Raw genomic sequence first — 26,524 nt, 5'->3', positions numbered from 1 at the left:
ATCGGGCCACTTCTGACGCAATCTAGTCTCCCATATATCTTAACTTCCATTGCCGTTTTTTCCAGTCATTTGGTTTTTACCTTTGTGCAAGTATTTTCTTATCCGAGTTTCTGTGCCATGCAAAAAGGTTGCTATGGTGGTGGTGTGTGGTATTCATCAGAACCACCTTCTCCACCAGCACCATTGGATATGGCAGTAATTAAGAAATATTTTTTCAAGTTTGCCTTGTGATGGAATATTGCGTCATCTTCTGGGTGTGATCCAGGATGTGATACTTCTTCTTCCTGTTATTTCAGGTGGTAAATTTAAAGCCATCTTCAGTGCATCAGAGATAAGGTTGTCAGTAACAAGAGTGTAAGTTGTAGACAAAACTATGTGTCTAATGGTAGAACATAGCAAACACAGAGTCAGCAAATCCAGAGGAATTATTGTAATGATTCATTCCATTACGTACCATACATACGTTTCTAAAGGCTAATGCCTTGTCAATGCAACCACTCTCTTCTGTCATGAGCTGTTCATTTCAGTTCCATCTAATTGTCACACTCTGTCCTCTTCCTTCCTTACCCAGCGTTTTCCCTAGAGAAAAGAAAAGAAAATGACCAAGCAAGGTGGCGCAGTTGTTAGCACACTGGATTCGCATTTGAGAGGATGACTGTTCAAACCCACATCCAAGCATCTTGATTTAGGTTTTTCTTGATTTCCCAAAATTGCTTCAGGCAAATGCTGGGATGGTTCCTTTGAAAGGGCACTGCCGATTTTCTTCCCAAGTACAATCTTGTGCTCTGTCTCTAATGACATAGTTGTTGACAGGATGTTAAACACCAATGTCCTCCTCAAGAATAATTATTAAAGTGTTGTGTGTGATGACATGCCTAATAAATCTTATTTTTCTCTTCTTCATTTCCTTTAATAATCTTCTCTCTTTGTTAACTTTCCTTAAGACTTCAAGATTGGTTTTTCTTCCTGTCCAGCTCATTTGTCATTTTCTACCATATCCAGTTTTAATAAAAAAAAAAAAAAAAACACATAATTTGTAAATACTGAGGATGTGCTGACTTTGCGCTTGCTATCTTTACTCTTACATGCTTAGTTATATCTATGACTGTCACTCTTATTGCCAGATGTGTTGTCTCCGACACATGCACATTTAATCCACATTATTTTTTTGAGTGGTATAAATCCTGTCAGTGACTCATCTTGAAGATGGCTGTGAGGTTATCAGCCAAAATAACTGGAATAAAATATAGTTCCATCCCAGATGCATGTGAAAAAGGTGATGGAACAAAAATAGTTTAGAAAGTTGTGACCTTATGCTGATGATGTGGTTGCCAGTAACTGTAGAAGACGGTGTCACATAAATTACTGAATTCCACTGAGATTCTTACACTGTATGCAGCTTTGTCTCGGTGCAAACTTTGAAAGTGGTAGCTGTTGCCCCAGAGTTATTCAGATTGCTTTTTTCATCCCTGAGAATTGATGAATTTGTTGTGACGAAGGAAGATTTGTCCCAGGCATAGATAGTTTCTTTTTAACTACTGGTCATATTAAAATTAAATTTAAGTTTGATACAGAAATGAGAAATGCATATAATGTTAAATGAATACTGTTCAATTTCCAGAAATAAAAAAATTAATTTATTTTCTATTTGATGTTTTTCATTTTTGTACCAAAAGTTAATTTACTATGAAAACTTGCCTTTTCACATGAATAGCAGTTAAAAAAACATTATTCCTATTAACAATATTTTGATCATTACTTATTAAGGAACTTCTCCATTTGTTATTAAATGTAGAATTTAACTAAAAGAAAAAAAAAATTGCTATGAGCAGGATTTGAAATAGCAACTTTAGTTGTGTAATCCCTGTTGCAGTACATATTCACCTACCATTGAATATGTTAACATGCAAAAAAATATTTTTTACTTGCAGGTGCTCAGAAATTTTCGAATTTTGTTTTGTACTATGTTAGCAAATTGATACCCAGACAGTGATTTTCAAATACTGTAAGTTTGTAGAAATTTGGAGAGGATCGGTCTCTAAGGTTTCCTTGTAAGAAAAAGCAATTGTATCACTATGGCAATGACCGATATGTGGGATTTAGTGTAAGGCTTTTGTTTTGATACCAGCATCGGTTGCTCTGTTTAGGTGACACCGAAGAGACCTCTGTCGGATAGCCAGAGCCCCCCGCCAGGACCGGTGTCTTCCCTGCTGTCCCCGGTGAACTCCCCGACGTCGACGACCCCACTGATGGAACAGCAACAGAAGGGAACGAGGGCCGGCACAAAGAAAGGAGGTACCAGGTCCCACCACTCCCGGCAGCTTTCCTTGAAGGAGTCCCACCACTACCAGGTCAGCGCATACCACAGGCCGAGGACTGGGATCTATTCCTCACTGTGACAATCTGTTGTGCCCTTTGTCAACATTACCATTCCTCATTTCACCCATTTTGGCACATTTTAGTTTCATTAACACTTCTTTACTGTTCCCATTAATTTCCCATCTTCTAATTTGTAGTTATTTACACCTCAGAATTTTTCATGTGAAAACTCTTAAATCTTTTTAAATAAAACGAACATTATTAACATTCTGTATCTTTATTCTTCATGTGTAAATATTTGTTTATTGAATAGACACCCTGGCAAGGAACACTCATTTTTTAGACAATGAAAATTGGATGGGGCCAAGTCTGGACTGTATAGAGGACAATCGACGATACTGAACCCGAGGCGTCAGATTGTTGTGGACGTCATAACACTCGTGTCTGGTTTGACATTGTTGGAAGGAGTGCTCCATGTGTGGACGAACTCTTCAAATTCGAAACTTGATTACAGCATGCGTTTCTCTTGCACCGACGTAGTTGCATTATACATTGATACGTTACATTCTACAATTCGGAGCCGTCTAGCAACAGAGGGTTGCAGTTTGTGTCAGCAAACTGAGAGGGTTGATTGGGTAATATGAATGACACGTAATGTTTTAAGCAATATTGAGAACAGAATAAATACTGAAACTTCCTGGCAGATTAAAACTGTGTGCCGGACCGAGACTCGAACTCAGGACCTTTGTGTTTCACGGGCAAGTGCTCTACCACCTGAACTACCCAAGAACGACTAATGTCCCGTCCTCACAGCTTTACTTCCGCCAGTACCTCGTCTCCTACCTTCCAAACTTTACAGAAGCTCTCCTGCGAACCATGCAGGACTAACACTCCTGAAAGAAAGGATATTGCGGAGACATGGCTTAGCCACACAGTTTTAATCTGCCAGGAAGTTTCATATCGGCACACACTCTGCTGCAGAGTGAAAATCTCATTCTGGAAACATCCCCTAGGCTGTGGCTGAGCCATGTCTCTGCAATATCCTTTCTTTCAGGAGTGCTAGTCCTGCATGGTTCGCAGGAGAGCTTCTGTAAAGTTTGGAAGGTAGGAGACGAGGTACTGGCGGAAGTAAAGCTGTGAGGACAGGGTGTTAGCCGTGCTTGGGTAGCTCAGGTGGTAGAGCACTTGCCCGCGAAAGGCAAAGGTCCCGAGTTCGAGTCTCGGTCGGACACACAGTTTTAATCTGCCAGGAAGTTTCATATCAGCGCACACTCTACTGCAGAGAAGAAAATCTCATTCTAGAATAAAAACTTTGGAAGCATTACTTTTCAGTATAGCCTCCCAGTAGTAGTAGTAGTAGGAGGAGGAGGAGGAGTAGTAGCAGCAGCAGCGACAAGAATGGGACAGGTAGTCAGCCATGGCCTTAAGAGTCCAGGCGTTTGCATGAAGCAGTTAGGGAAACTTTGGAAAACCTAAATAAGGATGACTGGTTGGAGATGGGGTCCTCTACCCTTTTGAATAAAAGGCCAGTCTGTTCAAAACAGCACTACCTCATTGCTGTTTATCCTTAGTGTACAATTCGGTTTTGCAAAGAAACTATTTAAAAATGTAAAAAGCTTAATATACTTTTTCATTAATTCATTCCTCAATATTAGTCGCTGCACACTGATTATTTCATAATGTAACACAACATAAACTATCAGCTATTATCGATACATTTAGCCTTCTCAGTGCTTCTTCCTTTCCACAAGTCATCCAGTTCCTCCAAACTGCCAATGCAACCTGTGGATGTTGTTGACATTTGGAGGTTCTTGGTTGCGTCACAGATGAAATATTCTCTGCAATATCATAACAGAACAACTGCTGAATTGTAAAACGCAGAATGTCTTTTGCACAGGATCCACAATTTTCATTTATAGCATTTCAGTTTTCACTTACACATAGCTGCATGTGCAGAGGTTTCTGGTTCTCTGTGCTTGCAGTGGCATTAAAAAATTTATCTTTCACTTACATTCACTGTAACTTTGTCACTCTCCGTTAAATAGTTACTGGCGTTTCTAATCGTCATATTCATTTGGAATGGGCCTGTACTAATGCGTGCGTGTGCATGTACATGTACACGTACACGATAAGCATTGCAACTGTCAATATTGTATCTCGTTTTTCAGGAATCGGACATTCTGGAGTCACCAACTGTGTACTACCGCAGTTCTGTAGCGGACAAAGCGAGTGACTACGAGGACATCTGGGGCCCCGGCTCGAGCTCGGGGCAAGGAGAGGGCGTGCTATCCACGTTCCGGCCGGCAGGCCCTGCAACGTCGCCCTTCTCTTCCCCGGAGGGTGGCCCCCCTCCGGACCTGCTGGAGCGGCTCGCACCCCTGACCTCGCCCGTGGGTCTGGCACCTTCGCTATCCAAGTCTCGGCTGCCGCCACTCGTCACCAACACCGGTGCGGCCCAGCCGCAAGTGCCATCTCCGGCGCAGTCACCTTCGACTCCGGCAGATGACACTCCTCCTCCACCGAAGCAGGTATAATCAAGTCTAGGGGTTTTTAGTGACAAATGTCTAGTCGGGTTTGCTCTGTAGCTTGACTCTCGAAGAGATTACGTATGTATGATCGTGCTAACTACTGAAGGATAACATTACTTGTAAATCAAATGAATAATCTAACAACGATGTATCTCGAGTGAGTGTGAACATCATCAAATGTCTGTGTCGAGTAGAGTGGCAGAAAAATATTTTTTTGCTTGCTAATGTATAAAATATGTTGCTTCAGCCACTGTAAATTGCATTGGTAAATGAAAGTTGTATCTGGAACTGAACTGGAAATACAGAACAGTCACTGTACTGACCCATCCAGTAAATCATTGTATTTATAAAGATGAAGTAGTGAGAAAGCTACATTGCTTCTTTTTCACCCAGAGCCACTGTTCCAAATAATAGCTCTATTTGGAAGTACTACTAAATGGCAATCTATTTTTTGATACTTTTTTGGTGGCAAAATATTACATTCATAATGACTCAAAGTACTGGTGCAAAATGAATGGTTAAAAATGTGTTGCTTAAAGCTTTCCTGGTGGACTAGTTGTTGAGATTTCATAACAATATCCCAACATTTCATCCCAGAATCATTTCTACAATGCTTAACGAAATGGTATAACTTGCCTTCCAAGAAAGTTGTTTCAAAAATTCAAGCTTGGACTGAAAGTTGCTATGCTGTAACACCCTTAATCTCAAACCAACATTATTCAGGGATATTGCAGTAATACTATTCTTTGAATATGTCTTTTTGTTCTCTTTAACAATATCTACTACTACACGCATTTTACCTCATTGAAAAGTAAATGATTCAATCTACGTGTCTTCTGCAGTCCCATTGACTGTCTCATTTGCAGTGAGATTAATGTGATTGGGGGTCAGGAGGAAGAGATTTATAACAGATGGAAAAATATTCAATCTTTACAGACTCTCCCTTTTTGACAACCAGGTGGTATCTTGAATCTTCATGGAACATTATGGATGGTTATATTAGACAAATTGTACTCTTGGGAAATAAGGCAGCAGAGTTGTTACTTTGGACATTCAGGACTGGCAAGTGAATGTACTGGAAAAATCATGGAAATCTTATAAAATTCTGAGAGATCCCAAGGGGAGGTAGTGTTCATTGATAGAAAGAAATGTTCTCAGTCATTTTGTTGCAAATCACTGTGAAATTATGCTTAAGAAATAACGTATTTTGGAGTTAAGTAAGAGAAGTTTTAAAATGGACATCGATAGTTGTAATATTTGTTGCTCAATCTCAGTAAACTCTGGCACGATCACCAAACTATGGAATCTTTGTAATTGTCAGTGAGTTTTCGGGATCCAAGTCTGTTTTCAATTGCACGATTGCGAGTGTGACATAGTGCAGCATTCACGTGAGAATTTCTCACATAGATTGAAGTGTTTCAGGTTGGCTTGGGCTGTGTGGTGGTTTGTTATGCTTCACCTCAGCAACAAACACTTAAATAAGTTGCCACCTGAACACCCTTTTATGTAAATGAATGTTGCTTACAGACTATTTGGTCGCCGTTAAATATTATTAATCAGGGTCCAGTTAGTCTGTGCTCTGAACCTGTATCCCTTCTTCCTCCAACTTGGCTCTGACTTCGCCTCCTTACAGGCTGCAGATAAAGGTGCTAAAATTAACTTCTTGTTCTCATTCACACCTCCACATAAATAAGAAGTAAGATTCAATTTGCCTTCTTATATTATCTTGAAAATTACAATCAGTATATGATAAATGAAGACAGCTGCCAACTCGTACTACGTACACAACAGATGTGATATTCAAATTGACAATTAACAATTACAATTAATTTATTATCTTTGACATTTTGCATTCTTAGATTTCATGGAGCTGTTTCTTTCACACTGCCCACACCGTAGAACTCCAATCTCCAACTCAGCTGGTAGGGTTATCTGACTGCTGCTCACTTGTGTGCAGCCACTGGATCGTTAGGTCTGGCATCACCACCTACCATTTAGAACACCTCCCAACAGTGGGGAGCTAAACACTTATCGGGTACTCTGTCATGAACATCTTTTCTGTGACATATATATTTAAGGATGTGATACCTCTCATTCAAGGAGTGGGATGTATCACTACAAGCTGTGTATTTGTCACTCACATAAAAGCAAAAGTGGGTTTTTAATTTTACAAAAATTATAAATATGGATCTACATTTGTAAATGCATGTTTTGTTGATTGGCAATGATTATTCAGGCTTCTATTCTGCAATGGTGAAATGTTAAACAGTTGTAATGGAATACGTTAAAGAGTGAAGTTGGGAAGGAAGCAAAGAGAGCGAGGAAACCGTGGATCACCAATGAAATGCTGGAAAAGATGGAGGAAAGGAGGAAGTGTAAAAATGTTAATGATAAAGAATATAGAAGACTTAACAACGCACTCAGTAGGACCTACAAAGAAGAGGAAGGCATGACTTTATGTAGCAGAAAACAAAGGAGCTGAGAGGTATATAAAACAAAGGAGTGAGGACTTTCGGGATATAAGACTTTAGAGGATAAATGGTTACTGAACAAACGGAGGTGCTGAAAGTATGGAAATTATATATTTAGGAACTCTACTATCAGGAACATCGCCCACAAGGCATTGAAATAGAGACAGAGGAAGAGATTGACGAAGACGAAGAAGGACCTACCGTACTGACAACTGAAGTAGAGAAGACATTTAAGGTCATGAAGAGGAGAAGAGCCTCAGGAGATGATGACATGCCGGTGGATTTTCTGAAAGAAATCTGAAAACAGGGTTTGAAGGCATTGATGCATCTCATAAACAAAATTTACAAAACTGGGGAATGTTCAGGGCTTTTTGGATGTCACAATGGTTGCTCTTGAGAAGAAACAGCAATCCAAGAAATGTAGTGATTTCAAAACAATCAGCTTAATCTCACACGTAGCAAAGATTATTGCAAGAATACTCAACAGACAGCTGGAACACAAAATTGAAGAAGTAGTAGGAGAGGACCAGTTTGGATTTAGGAAGGGAAAAGAAACCAGAGACGCCATCGGCATGGTGTGGATATTGCTGGAGAAAGATTTGGCTGTTAACGAAGAGTGCGTGTTTGCTATATAGATCGGCAGAAGGCCTGTGACAGAGTCAACTGGATAAAATGGATGAACATCCTTAAGGAGATAGGAGTAAACTTGTACCTGGGACAAAGAGTAAAGGTATGGCTAAACTACGGAGAAACAAGCAGCGTGGAAATAGGAAGAAGTCTCAGGCAAAGCTGTTGTCTATCGCCGGGTCTCTTCAACCTGTGTGTGGAATGCCTGGCGAGAGAAGCTTTGAGAGGATGAGGAAACTTGAGGATAGGACGACGCCTCATCAAACCATCAAGTATGCAGATGACCTGGTAGTGTTTGCTGAAAATCAAAGACAGCTGTAACACATGATGAGCTAGTTGGTCGAAACTAGAAGGAAATACGGCACAGAAATCAACATCAAAAATAAAAAGTGATGCAGATATCAAAAAGTGAGAAACATTTTAGGATAACCGTCGACAATCGAGGACTGGAGGATGTGAGACAGTTCAAGTACTTGGGAAATTTGGTGACAAAGTATTCCCAGTGCACCAGTGACATTCGAGCAAGAATCACTAGGACCAAAACTGCATTCAATAAAAAAGAGAATCTGCTGACCAGCAAGTTAAGCTTGGAATTAAAAAAGAAACTGGTGAAGTGCTACATCTGGATCATTGCACTGTATGGAGCCATGAGAAAGTGGTGAAGTGCTACATCTGGATCATTGCACTGTATGGGCCATGAGAAGAAAAGGAAGAAAAATACCTTGAAAGTTTCGAAGTGTGGTGCTGGAGGAGAATGGAGAAGATCAATTGGACCCATCGGGTGATGAATAACATGCACTGAGAACAATAGGAGAGAAGAGAGACATTCTGAATACAATTCTTGAGAGGAAGGCCAACTGGATCGGACATGTACGTAGACACGAAGGGCTCATACACGAAGTCATTGAAGGGAAAATTAAAGGAACGGTAGGACGAGGAAAAAGAAGATTTCAACTTTTGGATGACATAAAAAGTGGAAAGAGATACAGCAGACTGAAGGAAGAAGCTGAAGATAGGGAACATTGACATCAGAAATTCTCTGTATGAAGACACAGACCTGCCACTAGGCAGAATACTACGTAATAATAATAATAATAATAATAATAATAATAATTCTTTTTGACTAATTTTGATGAAAACTTTGCATCTTTCAAGTTAACAGTGATTGTTGTGTGAAAAACATCCTGCTTGAAATATGATGTGTCATAACTATCAAAGTTTATTGATATTAGATTCCAGTGACAAATCTTCGAAGTGTTCCAATGCAGATCTTTCACGTACATGAATTCACTGCACAGTGAGAATGGCATGGTGTGGAATGGTGATGGATGGTGGTGATGAAGGCATTTCCAAAGGGGAAAGAGCTTATAACGTGCAGAATAATTGATAAAACTGTAAAACCTAACATAACTTGGAATAATCACTAATAAATCAACTGACAATTTAAAAAAAAGACATTTGTTGCCATGAAAACCAGTAAAGTAAAATTTTCTTTCACGTACAACAAGAATTGGTGCAGGAAAAATTGGAGTTTCAATGTGAAAGTCTAAGAGAAATCTTCTGATACAAAAAAGTTCTCACAGTGTACAGACAATCTGAGACACTCTTTATGAGGAAGCGATAAAGTATCGAGAACTTGAATTAATTCTTGCTGTTGGTGAAGAGAGGGCAGTAGTTGCACTAGTGCAGCATAGTGGACAGCAACACAAGACCTATTTAGCACTAAAAACATTAGGCTTTCAGATCTGTGTGTGACTTTAGAGTGGAATGAAAGGAACCTAATCTATTTAGTGCTTGTAACATGTTGGGTTTTGTACCTACAGAATGGCATCTATGAGAAGTGTAACTTTTCTGCTTTCATGTCAAGAAATCTGCTGCGGAAAGCCATTGTTTGTTAATGGAAGTGTATGAACAAAGTACTCTGTTGGAAACTTTGTTGAGAGATTGGTTTTAATGATTCTGAGATGACAATTTTTAGGTGCGTGACAAAATGCATCCTGATCAGTGTGGTGTACCACGAGTTGATGCAGTTTGGTAAAGCAGTGAGTTCTGTATGCTATAAAGCATATTTTCTCAATTTGAATTGTGCACTTAAAGACAAATGTCTGCAATATCCTCAGACATATGACAAAGTCATTCTGATTCATGACAGTGCCAAACCACATGTTGCAAACCGAGTGCAGGAAACCTCACAGGTACTTCAATGGGACATCTTACCCCCTCCACCATATTCACAAGATATTGCCCGTTTTCAGTCCCATGTCATTCCTTTTGAACAACATTTCACATCTTTTCAATATAATGGAAGGAAACATTCCACGTGGGAAAAATTATATATAAAAACAAAGATGAGGTGACTTACCGAACAAAAGTGCTGGCAGGTCGATAGACACACAAACAAACACAAACATACACACAAAACTCAAGCGTTCGCAACAAACTGTTGCCTCATCAGGAAAGAGGGAAGGAGAGGGGAAGACATACATACATACATACATACATACATACATTCCACGTGGGAAAAATATATCTAAAAACAAAGATGATGTGACTTACCAAACGAATATATATATATATATATATATATATATATATATATATATATATATATATATATATATGTCTGCTTGTGTCTGTATGTGTGGATGGATATGTGCGTGTGTGATATATATATATATATATATATATATATATATATATATATATATATATATAATGTCTGCTTGTGTCTGTATGTGTGGATGGATATGTGCGTGTGTGTGAGTGTATACCTGTCCTTTTTTCCCCCTAAGGTAAGTCTTTCCGCTCCCGGGATTGGAATGACTCCTTACCCTCTCCCTTAAAACCCACTTCCTTTCGTCTTCCCCTCTCCTTCCCTCTTTCCTGATGAGGCAACAGTTTGTTGCGAAAGCTTGAATTTTGTGTGTATGTTTGTGTTTGTTTGTGTGTCTATCGACCTGCCAGCGCTTTTGTTCGGTAAGTCACCTCATCTTTGTTTTTATATATAATTTCACATCTTTTAACGCACTTTAAAAGTGGTCCCATGAGTGGATCTCCACAAAATAACCTGAACTTTCTTTCTCGCAGAATCCATATGCTACCCAAAAAGTGGGAAAAAGTTGTAGCTGCTAAATGACGCTACTTTGAGTAAAATATCTTATACCATTGTATTAAAATAAGCTTGTGTTTTCTGTCCAATGAGAAATAATTCAATTATCAAATACTTATACATATTTGTTTCTCATTTCTTAGGGAAGCCCATTCTATGCGGAGCCGGCTGACGCAGTGAAGTCATCACCCCTGGCAGCATTTGGGCTGCAGCGGCGTGTCCCTCAACGCCACGGGCCGGTCCCTGCCACCCACCGACACTCGGACCCTGCACCGCTGGTGTCCGCCGCTGCGGCAAGGGGTGCCGGCTCTGCAGCCCCTCGGCAGCTGCAGAGGATCGACTCCAGCGAGGAGCTGGCACTGTCTGCGGATGACGTGCGTCGGCCCTGGGCACGACGTCGGCAGGGGCCAGTTGCGGGGGCAGAGAGAGGTGGTCGGGGACGGAGGGCGGCCAAGAGGGCGGTGGCACCTGCTTCAGCCTGGGCACTCGACTCCTCCTGGGAGTTCATAGGTATGCAGACCACTACAACATTGAAATGTTGTGAAAAATAATTTTTTCGTGTTACCTATTCCACACCTAAAACATTTACCTTGAATATATGAAATCTTCAAATTCTTAATTAGGCTACTCTTGAAAATGGTATAAACACTTTATTTTGCAATAATTTGTATAAAGAAATATTATAAATTTACAACAGTAAAGGAAAAGTACATAAAATAAGGGAAAGGCAACTGCTCACCTATAGTGGACTGATGTGTGGCACACAGAAACATGCAACCAAAAATGGTATCCACACTAACTTTTGATCTCTTGCTATTTTTCTAGTATGTACATGCACGCGCACGCGCGCACACACACACACACACACACACACACACACACACACACTCTCTCACTCTGTCTTCTCTGCTCTCTCTCTCTCTCTCTCTCTCTCTCTCTCTCTCTCTCTCCCTCTCTCCCTCTCCCTAAGTAGTGCATTTGGGTGTCTGTGGGGTTGTTTGCGCATGAATGTGTGTACTTTTACTAGAAAAAGTGCAAGAGCTCAAAAACTGGTGTCAAAACTATTTTTGATTACGTGTTTCTGTGTGTCACTCATCTGTCTGCTGTAGACAAGTGGTTGCTTTTCCCTTATTTAACGTATTCTGAATTCAAGATTTACTAAAATGGCGTGCTCTTCAAAATTTGACCTCACTAATAATTATTTGTTTTTGGATTGACATACATTATTGAAAGCCCTAATCGTCCACTTCCCAATGGGCATCTTACGTTTTCGGAAAAGCGTACATTTAAAAAGTGCTACTTATTTAAAATTAATGTATTCAAGAATGTTTGAATCTTAAAATGTAATCCCTTGGAGAATCCAGTGTTAAAATTTTATAGCCATATTTCCACTGATTCCAAAACTGTATAACTTTTCTTGGAATGATGTTATCCTGTGATGTAATCGAATAGATAAAAAATCTACTCACCAAGCGGTGGCAGAACACACACATAAAAGAAGTTTATAATTAGGCCTAATTACAACCCTCTTTTATGTATGTGCTCTGCCGCCGCTTGGTGAGTAGATCTTTTTATCTATCCAGTTACATTATATTGTCAAAAATGGATTGTTTTTGTTGTTATGTTACCCTGTGAAATATTCCAGTAAAAAATCCTTAAAGTTTCTTGGCGAGTTTTGAAAATCCCAGTGTTCATTAAAACTTCCACTTTATAAAACAGTAGCTTTCATTTTGGAATTTTTGGTTTACACAGTTTTGGTTAAACAGCTTTACTTCACTGCCCAATATGCTTCCTATTTTTATGTGTGAATATCGAAAATGTGATAGCTTCATATTTTGTAATTTCTGTGCCCCCTGCACAATTAGGTGTTGTGTAGTAAGCCACAGTCAGTTGTAGTTGAGCAGTCAAAACATATATAATTGCCGTGTTAGTCACTCAGTTTTCATGGTGTTAAGTTCTATGTCACTCAGTCAGAGGGGGCAAGCATTTGAGCAGTGCGAACTCTGTCGAAGTTGTCATTGTGTTATCTTCTGTGTCAAAATATCCATACAGCCAATTCACCACTATGTTTAGTTACCAGTATAACAATTATTACAATAAAAATACATTATTCAACCACTTATCTGTGAATGAATAATCACTTGTTACTTTTTGGTTGGCAAATTGGTTTGCAAATTTTGGTGATAAACATCTTAGTAAATTAGCTTACTACGCCTATTTTCACTCATTGCTTTCATATGGCATCATATTTTGGGGTAATTCATCACTGAGGAATAAAGTATTTATTGCACAAAAGCGTGTAATCAGAATAATAGCTGGAGTCCACCCAAGATCATCCTGCAGACATTTATTTAAGGATCTAGGGATATTCACAGTAGCATCTCAGTATATATACTCTCTTATGAAATTTGTTATTAATAACCAAACCCAATTCAAAAGTAATAGCAGTGTGCATAACTACAATACTAGGAGAAAGGACGATCTTCACTATTCAAGATTAAATCTAACTTTAGCACAGAAAGGGGTGAATTATACTGGCACTAAAGTCTTTGGTCACTTACCAAATAGTATCAAAAGTCTGACAGATAACCAACAAGTATTTAAGAAGAAATTAAAAGAATTTCTGAATGACAACTACTTCTACTCCATAGAGGAATTTTTAGATATAAATTAAGAAAAAAAAGAAAAAAAAAACAAAACAAAAATATAAAAAAAATAAAAATAAATAAAAAAAAATAAAAAATAAAGGAAAAAAAAACACAAAAAAATAAAGTCGTTATATTAACTTAAGTATGTTGTTAAATTAACCTAATTATGTCATGTATTGGAAAATTCGACTCGTTCCACATCATTACGAAATATCGTATTCATGATCCATGGAACTAGTATTAATCTAATCTAATCTAATCTAATCTACTTAGAACTTATGTGAGCTGCTGCCCTGGGGGGAAATAACTAAGTTACCAGCTGATGTTTGTAAACATTAAATTTAAAAGAACTAGAAATTAATATCGACAGCGTTGTGTTGAATATTTATTAACTGTTCGAATCTCCTGGTAATAATCAAAAGAAATTTAGCCGAGATAAAATCTGTGATGATGCATATGAGGCACTAAACAGCTTGCAACTTCTGAGCCAAATATACCGACTCTTTGTGCACTCAAAGAGAACTGTTTTGATGAGAGTAACCGTGCTATGAAATAGAAAAGGTTGCAAAAATCAGTCTCATAAATTTTGTAACAGTCTTCATATATGTGTGAGTTGAAACTTTGATGATGCTCGTACCCACATAGAATGCTATGTACAACAAGGAGATAATTTCTTATGCTGTATCATTAAGGCACAGATAACATCCTGGCAGAAATACTGAAGGAAATTGGAGAATCAACAAAAGAGTACTTATATAAACTTATTAAAGAGTACTATGAAGATGTAAAAGAACCACCTACAGATTTGCTTAACAGCACAACAGTTATAATCCCAAAAAAAGGAAATGCTCTGGACTGTGAGAACTGTAGAACTATCTCCTTAGTACCCCAAACTTCCAAAATAATGGTAAACATAATAAAAAATCGAATAAAAAAGAAAATTGAGGCGAACCTAGGAGAAGACCAATTTGGTTCGAGATTCAGAAAAGGAACTAGAGGGGCAATACTAGCTCTGAGGACGGCATTAGAAAGACGAATTGGAGTTAATAGGAAAACCTACTTGACCTTTATAGATTTACAAAAAGCATTTGACATGGTTAATTGGCAATTGTTATTCTGAACAATGAAGGAAATAAATCTTGATTGGAGGTACAGAAGATTAATCTGGGACCTGTATAAAAGGCAGGAAGCAGAGATAGAAGTGAATGATGTGAAGAAGAAAGCAAAAATAAGGTGGGGAGTAAGGCAAGGATTCCCATTATCACTATATTTGTTCAACTTATTTATTGGAAAAACCATTGAAAAATTGAAAAGAATAACCAAAGGAATTAAAATTAATGGGGAACGAGTACACTGTATCCATTTTGCAGATGATATATTAGTACTTGCTGACTCAGTAAAGGAAATGGAGTTTATGTTGCTAAAATTTGTCAAAATCCTAAGAGAATTTAATCTAAAAATAAATAAGAAGAAAACAAAAACTATGGTAGTAGGGAAGACAAAAGAAAATGGTAAAGTTAATAAAGGATGATGATCAGGAGCAGATTGAGAACATCAGTTATTTGGGGAGCACAATCACTGACGTCAATAAGTGTATCACAGATATAAATAGAATAATAGCCTTGGCAAAGCAAGCTTTCCAAAATAAATGGAATTTACTAACAGACAATCATACAAGCCTAGAAAGTAGGAAAAAGTTTGCCAAAGCTTTTGTCTGGAGTGTCTTAACATATGGATTTGAAGCATAGACTCTGGGAAAGGCAGAGAAAAAGAGACTGGAAGCAAAGGAAATGTGGATATGGAGAAGAATGATGAAAAAAGCTGGGTAGATAGAGACAGCAATGAACAGGTCTTAAGAGAAGTTAATGAGAACAGAATGCTGCTAAATTATATAGGAAGAAGAAAATCAAAAATGATAGGGCACATAATGAGAGAGACAAACAGTTCCTAAAGAATGTATTTGAAGGAAAAGTTTTAGGGAAAAAACCAAGAGGCAGGCCAAGAGCAATGTATTTTAATAACATCAAAGAAGATATGGGGATAAAATCATATGAAGAATTGAAGAGGATGACAATGGAGAGAGGGATGTGGCTAAATTGACAAGGCATAGCCTTTAGTTTATGATGATGATGATGATGATGTATCATTACATGAAGGAGGCTTAGGTCAAATCATAAGAGCCACACCTGAAATACCCATCAGAAGAAATAGCCTCATTATGGGTCTCGACGAAGACAGAAAATTTGTCAGAACCTGTTAGTGTTAAAGTTACGATGATTCTTCTGTACGGCTGTGATGACGTTATCCTAAAGCATACTGTTCCCCAACAGCAGGCCTCCTGTGTGCTATATTGGTGTTCATTTTAGGAACGCAGCCTGTGACCAGGTTTCAGAAAGAAGCAGCGACAGTTTCTGTGGAACCCACTGATCATTTTGCAGGGTAATGTTCAGGTGCACAATTGCAAGTTGTGACTGATTTGTTCGACTGATGGGTCTGGTAAGTGCTGTATCATTCACCACACTCCCTGTACATAACCCTTTGTGACTTTGAATTGATTTCTGTGCTGGAGGAAGCACTTTATGGCATATGCCTCAAAACTTCTAAAGAGATTCGTCGAGAAATAGATGCTCCATCCGAACCGTCAACACAGCTGGCACTTCTAAAGGTATCATACAGCTTCCACACACTAGTGATGGTGTATATACAATGCTGATGCCTACTTTGTAAGACAGTAAAACTTTGAAATATGCATCTGTTTTGTATCAGTTGTAAGTAAATAGTTATCGTTATTCAAGTTATAACCCTCATATATGAAAATTAAGTGATGTACTGTGATAGGCAGGCAGTAAACGGCAATGTGATGGTGATACTTGATAAAACACAAATATGCTCAGGAGTAGCAAACCTTGTTAAAGTTGTGAGATGTAGTGAATAGTAATGTAGTTTTTCACTTATGTATATAGCATTTTACCACATTCAAAGCAAATAGATTTTAATTTCTTCAGAGCTCTTACCAATATATTCATCAGTTTTCCTGATGTTGATTCTCTTTAAAATATTCCTGAATGAACTTGAGTCATAAATAAAGCAGACTAACAGCTCAGCTATTGGAGTCAATATTAGATATGAGAATAACATTCATAGGGATGTAAAGTCATTTACTTTAATCCAGAAAGGTGTCCATTATTCAGGAAACACAGTTTCAGTAACTTGCTAGCACCCATAAAAAGTTTAGCAGCTAACTAAGTTTAGTTTGAGGAGCCTAGTGGAGTAATTGGTGGCCAACTCCTTCCACTTCAGTATTTGTCAGAAGAACTGATTCATGTGTGCATATTATTAATATTGTCAGATAATGTGTTAGGTAAAATCTGACCTCTGCACACCTTGAGTGCAGTAATGTAATCAGTGTAAATAAGTACCATAAACTTATTTTCTGTTTAACAGTATGTGATTACAATATCCTAAGAATAATTGTATGCACCTTTCATTATTGTTCATTTATGTGGTTTTGTAACAAGTTTGTTACTAACTCTTAAATGAAAATATGTTTTTAAGATTTTTTTTTTACTTATTCCACATACATGAAAACCATTTCACTTGAGGTCTGTGGAAGGGACACTAGCATTTCTCTCTCTCCCCCCTCCGTTCTTTAATTTAATTATCTTTTTATACTTGTTCTACATCCTTTATTACCTCCTCAGTTTGGATCTGTGAAGAAAAACAATGTGTGATCTAATCCCATCTAAAAAGCAAGTGTCATTTCATTATTTAAAGAAAGTAATTAGCAAAGAGGGGGAAGTATTACATGTGTCACTAACCTATTAGACTTTGGTGATTTGTATACTGAATGATGGCAGTAGACAATCTCTCTTACTGTTCAGAATGTTGCCCCTGCATTGCAGTGAACGATGACGATGGAGAGGAAGGTCTGTCTGGGGGTGAGAGCGAAGCCGACGACGAGGAGTGTACGGAAGAGCCGTCGATTACCGGAGACGATCGCGAGAGGAGGTTTCCGTCGCTGGAGCAGCAGGAGAACACTCTGGAGGAGGACAGTTCGGTGACACCGTGCACTGTCCACGACCTCATCATCCAGAGGTGAGTTGGCACTCCTAATATGATGCACTCTGTATTTGTGTTGGGTTATACTTCCTTAACATGCAATATCTGATGTTTTCTCCATGTGATTGATTAACAATTTGGTTTGTAGTGTTCACTAGGCTGGTGGGTGGTTTCCATTTTTGTCTGTGATATTGCAGTGACCAATTCAATTGTTGCCTTCTCATGGTGTGAGCTGTGTCATTACTTCTACTCACTGCCTGGACTCAGACCTCACTGTGATTACTGGCGATGTCATGCCACTATTTTCAGCTGATTTTGACACCCGGCATCCACTGTGCCCTTAGGTGGTCATTTCTTTTTCAGAGCCTTCACTGTTATTCTGTAAAACGCACATTCTTTCAGTTTGCCAGCTCTGGTGGATGAGATCGCCGGCTGTATCTTGATAAACTGAATGCTGGATGCAAGCCTTGTTTAAATAGAAACCACCCTTCACAAAAAAACTTCACACTGAAGACTCTGGTCCGTAGAGCTCGAATGCTGTCAGATGAGGAGAGCCTCGAAGTATCAGAACAGGTTTTAGGGATTTGAAATGGACTGATAATGTACCATCAGTTGTAGGTATGGCAAGTGGCAAATGTATCTTCATTGGCAGGATCTGGGAATATGCAGTCATTCTACAAAGGTGACTGCTTACAAAATGCTTGTGCATCCAGTCTTAGAAAATTCCTCGAATGTTTGGTGCCTGTACCAGATGGGACTATTGGGGATAATACGAGGGTTGCCCAGAATCACCAACAATTCTTTATTGAACGTAATGAGAATTACACTTACGAAAGAATTTTTCCATGTTATCTCCATCCTGTTCTCCGGCCTTCCTCCAGCACCATGCCCTGTCGGTATGTCCTGTCAGTACCAATCCTAGTCCCGATGGTGGAGCCAGTGCTTCACTGTGTGAATCATCACCTTATCTTCTTCAAAATGTCTTCCACAAATGCGTCTGTCCTCGCAAATGATAACATCAGCTCGCTGCAACATGTCAGGTGTGACAGCCGTGGATGGCTTCCCCGACCACTGCAAATTGTGGAGCTCCACCGAACTGCCCTCTGATGGCCTCACCCTCCATGCCCACCTACTAACTGTACTTTTGTCGACAGCAGGTGCTCTGTGGACTTTGCACAAGTGTGTGTAAATATTCCCCACTGTTTCTTTCTCTGCAGTGAGAAAGTAGATGACTGCACATTGCTTGTAATGTACATCACCTACATACATCATTTTCAAACTGTTCTGCAGCTATGCTATCTGTTGGTAGTGACGGAAACTTGGTGCACTCTCTCAGGAGACTTCAAATAATACATATGTTACATTTCACATTCATAGCATTGCTTTCGGCTGAGAAAAAAAAATGTGGTGCATTACTTTCTGGGCAACCCTTGTGTAAAGAAGGGTGACACAAATGTTCACATGTTTGTTTGACTTGGAGCAGAGTGTCACAGAAATTTTGAAAAACCTGTACTGGCAGACTCTTGAAGATAGACACAAATCATCCTACAAAGTTTGCGTACAAAATTTCAAGAGTGTGTGTTATGTCAAGAATCTAGAGGTAATATGCACCCCTCTACATATTGCTCCTGTAAGGAGCATGTAGATAAGATTAGACCAAGTACAGCATGCACACAGCCACGTAAGCATTTTTCCCACACTCCATATGCAATTGGAATGGGAAGTAACCCAATTTGTGATGTTTGCCAAGTACACTCTGCCATGCACTTCACAGTGGTTTGCAGAGGATGTATGTAGATGTAGAATTGCAAATCATGAATAGTGCTCCCACTGATCTGTACTCAGATTGAAAAATGGGGCTGGTATTGCAGTAAAAATAGACAGTGCCTGAGGAAAGGGTTGAAAGTGAGGAAGAAAGAGAATCCCAAGAATTGTTATCTGCCTGTAGCTGGCCCAATCTCTGGCGGTATCCACAGACTCCTTTGGAAGTGTGCTGTCCAGTGTATGTCGCTACTGTCAGCAAAGCTTAAACATTTTCTTTGTAATGGTAAAGATGTTTTAGTCCTCCAGAAATCAGGTTTGTGTACCATGTTCCATCAGTGACAAAAATTAAATATGTAGGTAAGACATCAGAAAATATACTAAACTGGTACAGTGGCTTCAATTTAAATAAGATTTTGAGTCATGCACTCAATTTATTAAGATCTCACTGGCCATCTTGTCCCAAGAGCTAAAAAGTGCTGAGAGAATGTGGCTTTCATGGAACAACAGTGCAGATTTGGAAAATGGAAAAAGTATCAAGAGCATAAATGAAGACAAAACCCTAACAATACATTAGTGTAGTTGGACTCCATTCAGCGAGTACGCGTATTACCACAGCTCTCTTCACTTGAAGAAGGCGACTGGTTTGGCTGTTGAAATATTGTGCAGAAAAATGGAACCGAGAGCTCGGCTGAGCACCCTAAAGCACACAATTTTGTAGTCATGTTAATTGTTTCTAATGATAAATGATTTCTTGACTGCTTTATACCTGCATGAGTAGAATCCCTAGGACAAAATTATATTTATGTTTGTCACTCTGAAAGTTATTATTGTTTTTAATTCTCGAGACAGTCTTTTTACAGATAAATTTCCTGTTACTGCAACTATCAAATGTAATTGCAGATAATTTTAATCTGTATCAAATAAGTTACAAATGTCTGCTAACCAAGGCTGAGTTCAGAAACTTCTCGTTATTGAAATGGCTTGATAAAAAAGCATAAAACATCCAAATTTATGTTACAGTGCTGTGTTAAAATCACAGTTCAAAATTGTTGTGAAGTTAAATATGAGTAAGATGCATCTAAAGTGAAAGGTCATGGACTTTTTTTGGAGGTGATTGTGCCATGAATGGAAATTGAATATGGCAGGAACAGTATGTAACTGTAAAAGCGTGAATCATTACATTCGGGCAGAGGTTTCTGGGTAGTTATGTGTGCCCAGGTCCACTGTCACAGCACTTCCTTCTTGTAGAAAAGGTGTGGAAGCTGACCTGATATAAGTGATTGCAAAATGTATGTGAGAAAATGAAAACTGAAAGTTTGATTTTTGAGTGGGAGAAGAAATCTGAACTGTCAAGAAAAAGAAAAAGAAAAGGAGACTGAAGTCTTTAGAAAGAAGCAATGAAGTTAGGAATCAAACACATCATGCTTCAAGTATTTGTTTCTTTCTTTTGTATCCATCAGAGGAAAGTTATGAAAATATAGTGTGTGGATAGTATAGGTAGTAACCCAGGGTCGAATGTGAGAACTTAAATTTGTCCATTTAATGTTTGAAGAGACAGATTGTTGTTCTGTTGTACTTTCCGTCCAAAACTAATGATTTCCTGAGCCACCTGCCAAAAGATTCTCTCAAAGATGAGATGGCATCTCTGGTATGAACTTTAGGTTTTGAAACTTCTTTAATCATTTATTTGTTGCATATCTCATAAGTTGATGAAGAACACTGATTTGTAAACTTAGTGTCCAAAAATCTCTGCACATTACTGAATACATTGTGTGTGTCATATCTGGATATGTGCCTGATGGTAGTTAAATGCAAGTACAACATGAATACGTAATCAATGTGTTGGCCACCTTACGAATCAATGAATAAAATTGACAAGTTTTGAACAGGGCCCAGGAATTTTCGTATTCAGGCAGAGGTTTCTGGGTAGTTACGTGTGCCCAAGTCCACTGTTAGTGATGTTAAGAGGTGGAGACTGTAGTGGTGGTCATTAAAAAAATTATGTTTACCACGTGTGGCAGTAGTCAGACTTGTTTGGTAACTAACTTCTGTTATAGCTCTCCTAAGGATTTCAGTGACTAAACTATTCTTTGAAAGGTTTTAGTATTTTAGTTTCTCAGTTGTGTTGTTGGCCATAAGTCATCGATTGCTAGAGTGAATGTCTGACTCGGCTGGGTGCTGCAGAGAGTACTATCATTAGTCTGCCTAGCAGTGCAAGATGGTTTTATGGAATGATTTATGCGATATTCCTTTGCACTCGGGGGGGGGGGGGGGGGGGGGTACGCAAACTTCTTGTTGATGTGAGAAATTGTGTTTCCTCCGTGTGTTGTGGCTGAAGGGAAAGTCATTTGAGTTTTATTTTTAATGTAGGTGCCTTATGTAAATATTTTAGACATCATCATGCATTGTGCCAACTGGTTTGGAGTCCCCTTTTCTTTATGATAGTTAAGAGAATATGTAAGAAAATAAGCTACATGTATCATACCATACTAAAACCTTTGTGCAACAAGATGAGAGTTTTGTCGGAAGAGAGTACATATCCTGCAGAGACAGTTGTGCTGCTCTACAGATAACACATGCATCACATTTGTGTGAGTGAAATTGCATAACTGGAAGCATATTCCAGAGTTAAACACACATATTGTTGTAACGGCGACCGGAACAGTCGCGGGGTTGTAGTGACGGAAACGTGGCGGGACCCACGGAGCAGCCCGCGAACAACAACAACACAACGGGAGAGGACGGACACGACCAATGAAGGACCTTATTGCTGTGGTGCACACAGCCACGCAAATACAACGGGCAGCTACCGCTGCAGAATAAGCCGCACCTGCAACGTAGTTCCGGCGCATTCCGCCAGCCGGCATTAGAGGCATTTCCCACCAAACATGAAAGCAGCCGCGGAATACACACGCGCGTGAACCCTGTTCCGACGCAGATGGTAATACGATGAAATCACCATCCGCCAATCAGGTATCGCCAACGGCCGCCAATCCTCACGACAGAATCCGCAGAGGAAGACTAGAGCCGCCGGGTTAAATAGCGGCAGGAAAGGAAACAGGCGTCTTTCGACCCGCCGCGGACCGCCGCCAGGAGGAAACATTGTTGCAGCCGGATCGACCAGGTGCCCATCTTCAATAAGCCAGTCTTCGACCCGGAAGCGGCGCCCATCTAACTCCTCGGCATCCGTGGGAGAGCATTGACAGAGCACCTTCAAGCAACATAAAATCAGTTCAGTTATAAAAGCCAATTTTATTAAGGTTGTATATTCGTGTTTGGATACTAAATTTTTGGGCAGGAGAAAAGCCATTTTTCTGTTGCAAAATTAAGTGGTGTCCTGGCTACACCCAATAAAGCAAATTTTATTATCATGTGGGTGTTGATCAGTGTATATGACACTTACGACACAACAAGAACGGACAACAAACACGAAAACCAAACAAGACAATCACGTCCACTCGTAAAGAAAACACAAAAGTCAATATGCTGTCTAATGCAAGGTGATATGTCCTGAGATGTACGCAAGGTTAGACTGCAGGCTGAGCGACAGGCAGGCGCTTAAGTACTCGATCGGGGACGCCGCTATTGGCCGCTGCAACCACGTGTTCCACTGTGATGCCCTCACTCTAAATGCAGGCCATGAGGCGCGCGCCGCTACACCTTATGGCGCGATGGTACAGTGACCTCTATGGGTCTTCGACGTCCATGACATCTGGCGGGGATTCAAATTCCATGGCACGCGGACCAGGCATACAACAGTATGATTCTTGGGGGCAAAACATATGAATGGCACACATATTCACTGTGAAATTTCTGGCAGTATATGGACCAAATGCGATGTTGTCCAGCCACTGTGAAATGATGCCAATAACTTGTCAGAGGCTGAATAGACATGTGGGATGCCTACAGGGAAGGAAGGCCATTGACGTGTATTACAGACGACAGTGTCCGGGCAATCGAGAAACTGATTTGCAGGAATTGTAGAGTGACTGTTGGAGACATTGCTCAGTAGGTGCATCCCTCAATAGGCAGTGCTACTCCATCATTCGAGACCTACGGCAATATTGGAAATTGTGCTCGTGCCGGGTTCCGTGATCACTGTCACCTGTACGCAAAGGCTATGAAGAATGAGAGGTGTGGAAAACTAAGTGAGGCCATTGTTCTCTTGTACAACAGTACAACACCCCACATGGCATGGACAACATGAGCTTTCAGTGTTTTTAATGGGAGTTTTGGAAGTATGTGTCATAGAGTCCAGATCTTGTACTGTGCAATTTCCAATGTTTTGACAAGCTTTAAGAACAGTTGGGGGAAAAGAGATTTTCTGATGACGATGATGTTGATGATCAGACAGTAGTTCTCAAATGGCATCATCACCAAGGAGTGGATTTGTATTGTTGAGGAACTGAATGATTCTTAGAACATTCCAACTGTTATTTACATAGATTTGATGACTGTGCTGAAAAGTATATAATGTGTCTGTGTCACTTTGACGTGTTGTGCAGTATTCAATAAAAGTTACTTGGCCTGCCATAATAAAGTGTAACTTACTTTTTGAAGTCCAGTCTTATAACACTTTGTCCGCAAAATGAGGATCGTGCATTGTGGTTCGATATAAATGAGGTGAATTTGCTGGTTTGGACTTCTCAGACTCGTACATAAATCTCTGTGTCTATTGAGGACTCTTCACAGTGCTTCATTAGAAATGGAATCAAATTCTTCCTTGAGCGCCTGAGAAGTTACTGAAAAGCCTTCTGTGAAGATTAACCACTCCGATAGCAGGAGGAGCTCTTAGACACTATTAGCAGCGCGCACGTGTGTGTGTGTGTGTGTGTGTGTGTGTGTGTGTGTGTGTGTGTGTGTGTGTGTTATCTGCGCAGTTTCCTTAAACGAGGGATACATTTTGCTGCTTAATGAAAATCGAATCTGCAGTGATAAAAACTTACACAAGTTTAAAAAATAAAATAAGTAGGAGAAGGGGGAGGGATGGTGAGATGCCACAAATCCCAGAGCATATGGGGCCCAAAATCTGTGTAACAGTAAATAAATGAGGTGATGTGAGATTATTATGAAGATGAGAAATCTGTTGGGTATACTCACGCAGGAGTAGTAATGTAGTAGTCATTATTACCAGTCATATTTAGAAGAAATGGAACTGTTTTCACAGAATGATTTGCTGCTGTTCTGACATAGAAGAATATTTCACTACACTCTTGATCTGTTAAGAATGTACGCCATTGTTGGACTTGGATAAAGATTCTGTCATTGCGTGGACAGTACTTCTCCTTTTGAGCTGTCTATCACTGCTTTGCAAACCAACTTAAAGAGGCTGTAGCAAGTTAGTGCCTGTCTCTTTCTCGTGTCCAAGTCCATAGCAGGGAGATGATTTTAACCATTCGGGAGGAGTCAACTCAAGTTATGGAGTGTTTAAGTTGTAAGCTATTTCATCCCTGTAAGTGACTAGTTATGAAGAGAACGCACATAATGTGAGTCTCCCATTTTTTATTTGGATTGTTTGTATCTAAGTGAAAAGCTGGGCACATTCTTCAGCCAGAGGAAAGTAGGAATCATCAAAGAGGTAGCTGAGAGCACAGTTTCTATATGTCAAGTTTCTCTCTCGCAATGTGGAGTCATTAGGGGAAGAGGGAGGAGAATGGTTCTTAGAGATGCTGAAGTGCCTTGTTGTCGAAGACTTACTTTTTATTCTTGCATACAATATCAAACTTTTCATGGCCATTGCTTATTTTCTCACCGATGACTGTTAGGTTTTGAACGTAATTTTCTGCCTGATGTTTTGTCTCCCTCCATGTGATCTGTCACCATCAAGTATTTAAATTCGTCAATTTGTTGTTTTGAAAAATGAATAAAGGGCAATTCAGTACCAATATAACAATTACAAATGGGCATAACTATTAAATGCATAATCAATAAAAATGACAGAGAATGTAAAAGAAAGTTCAAAAGTTTGACCAGCACAATTTTAAGTTGACATCTTCAGAACTGTCAGATTGTACTGGGCGTGACGATACTGAGTTCCGCTCTTGGCCACCTGACATTGCGTACCTAACTCCTGTGGGTTTCCTTTTACAAGATTATGTCAAAGACCTCGATTATGGGCCCCCTTCGTCAAAACCAATTCTGGAATTCAGAATTTGCATCACTAGTGGCTTTGTATCAGTGACTGCACATACTTCATAATTTATGGCCTAGATTAGATTATCACTTATATGTTGTCTGTATGACCGACAGGATTTACAGAACTATTGTTAAAGATATAAAGAAAGTGAACTTTCTTTTACATTCTCTGTGATTTTTATCGATGTAACATTATGCTTTAAATAGTTATGGCCATTTGGAATCACGATACTAATTTTGAATTACCCTGTACTCTAAAGTGAGAACAGCTGCATTTAGAGTAGCAACCATCAGAGGATTCAAACAAATACCTCTGTAGCATCTTAAGATATCTCATGCCATAGGAGACAAAATGTTATATGATAGTTTTTAGTACAGATTTCTACATAATTACCAAAACCAGAAGGCTTCAAGGAGGTATCACTGTAAGGACATTCTGAATCGTGTTTTGAGTTTGTGAAGATGAGAAATAGAAGTAAGAGAAGCGCCCTGAACGAGCGCTCGGAGTGAGAGACGGCCGTTGGGTTGGACGCAGGTTCCCCAGCCTGCGGCTGTCCCCGGACCCGCTGTCAACTCCCGGAGGCTCCGCACCCCCCTCGGGTTCCCCACCTCCTGCCGGTGGCCCTCGAGGGGGCACCCTCGCAGACGGAACCTGCTCCAGGGTCTCGTCGTATGACAATGTCGAGAACGGCCACCGTTCACACACCCCCGACAGGGAAATGTGAGTTACGTACTTGAGCTTCTAATCGACACCGGTGCCTGACCGTTGACACATTTGTAATGTCTTTCTTGTAGATGCACTTGTCTGGCATTGGTATTAAACACTAAGAGCACGCTGTATTTAATTTCAGTAGAGGTGTATCT

The 26,524-nt window shown here is 39.6% G+C and overlaps 1 protein-coding gene across 4 annotated transcripts in view; it reads left to right on the top strand.

Annotated features, from left to right (window-relative positions):
- Positions 1 to 26,524, top strand: part of LOC126424745 (protein sprint) — a 551,880-nt gene that overhangs the window by 485,736 nt on the left and 39,620 nt on the right. For all 4 annotated transcript variants that reach the window (XM_050087464.1, XM_050087463.1, XM_050087465.1 and 1 more), the window contains 5 exons: positions 2,148 to 2,351; positions 4,488 to 4,847; positions 11,198 to 11,564; positions 17,605 to 17,797; positions 26,196 to 26,381. In XM_050087464.1, the coding sequence (XP_049943421.1) occupies positions 2,148 to 2,351; positions 4,488 to 4,847; positions 11,198 to 11,564; positions 17,605 to 17,797; positions 26,196 to 26,381 (1,310 nt within the window). The remainder of the gene's footprint in view (positions 1 to 2,147; positions 2,352 to 4,487; positions 4,848 to 11,197; positions 11,565 to 17,604; positions 17,798 to 26,195; positions 26,382 to 26,524) is intronic.

Source organism: Schistocerca serialis, chromosome 10 (assembly GCF_023864345.2).
Source record: "Schistocerca serialis cubense isolate TAMUIC-IGC-003099 chromosome 10, iqSchSeri2.2, whole genome shotgun sequence".
Classification (NCBI taxonomy): domain Eukaryota; kingdom Metazoa; phylum Arthropoda; class Insecta; order Orthoptera; family Acrididae; genus Schistocerca; species Schistocerca serialis.
This window is presented reverse-complemented; position numbering and strand designations above follow the sequence as displayed.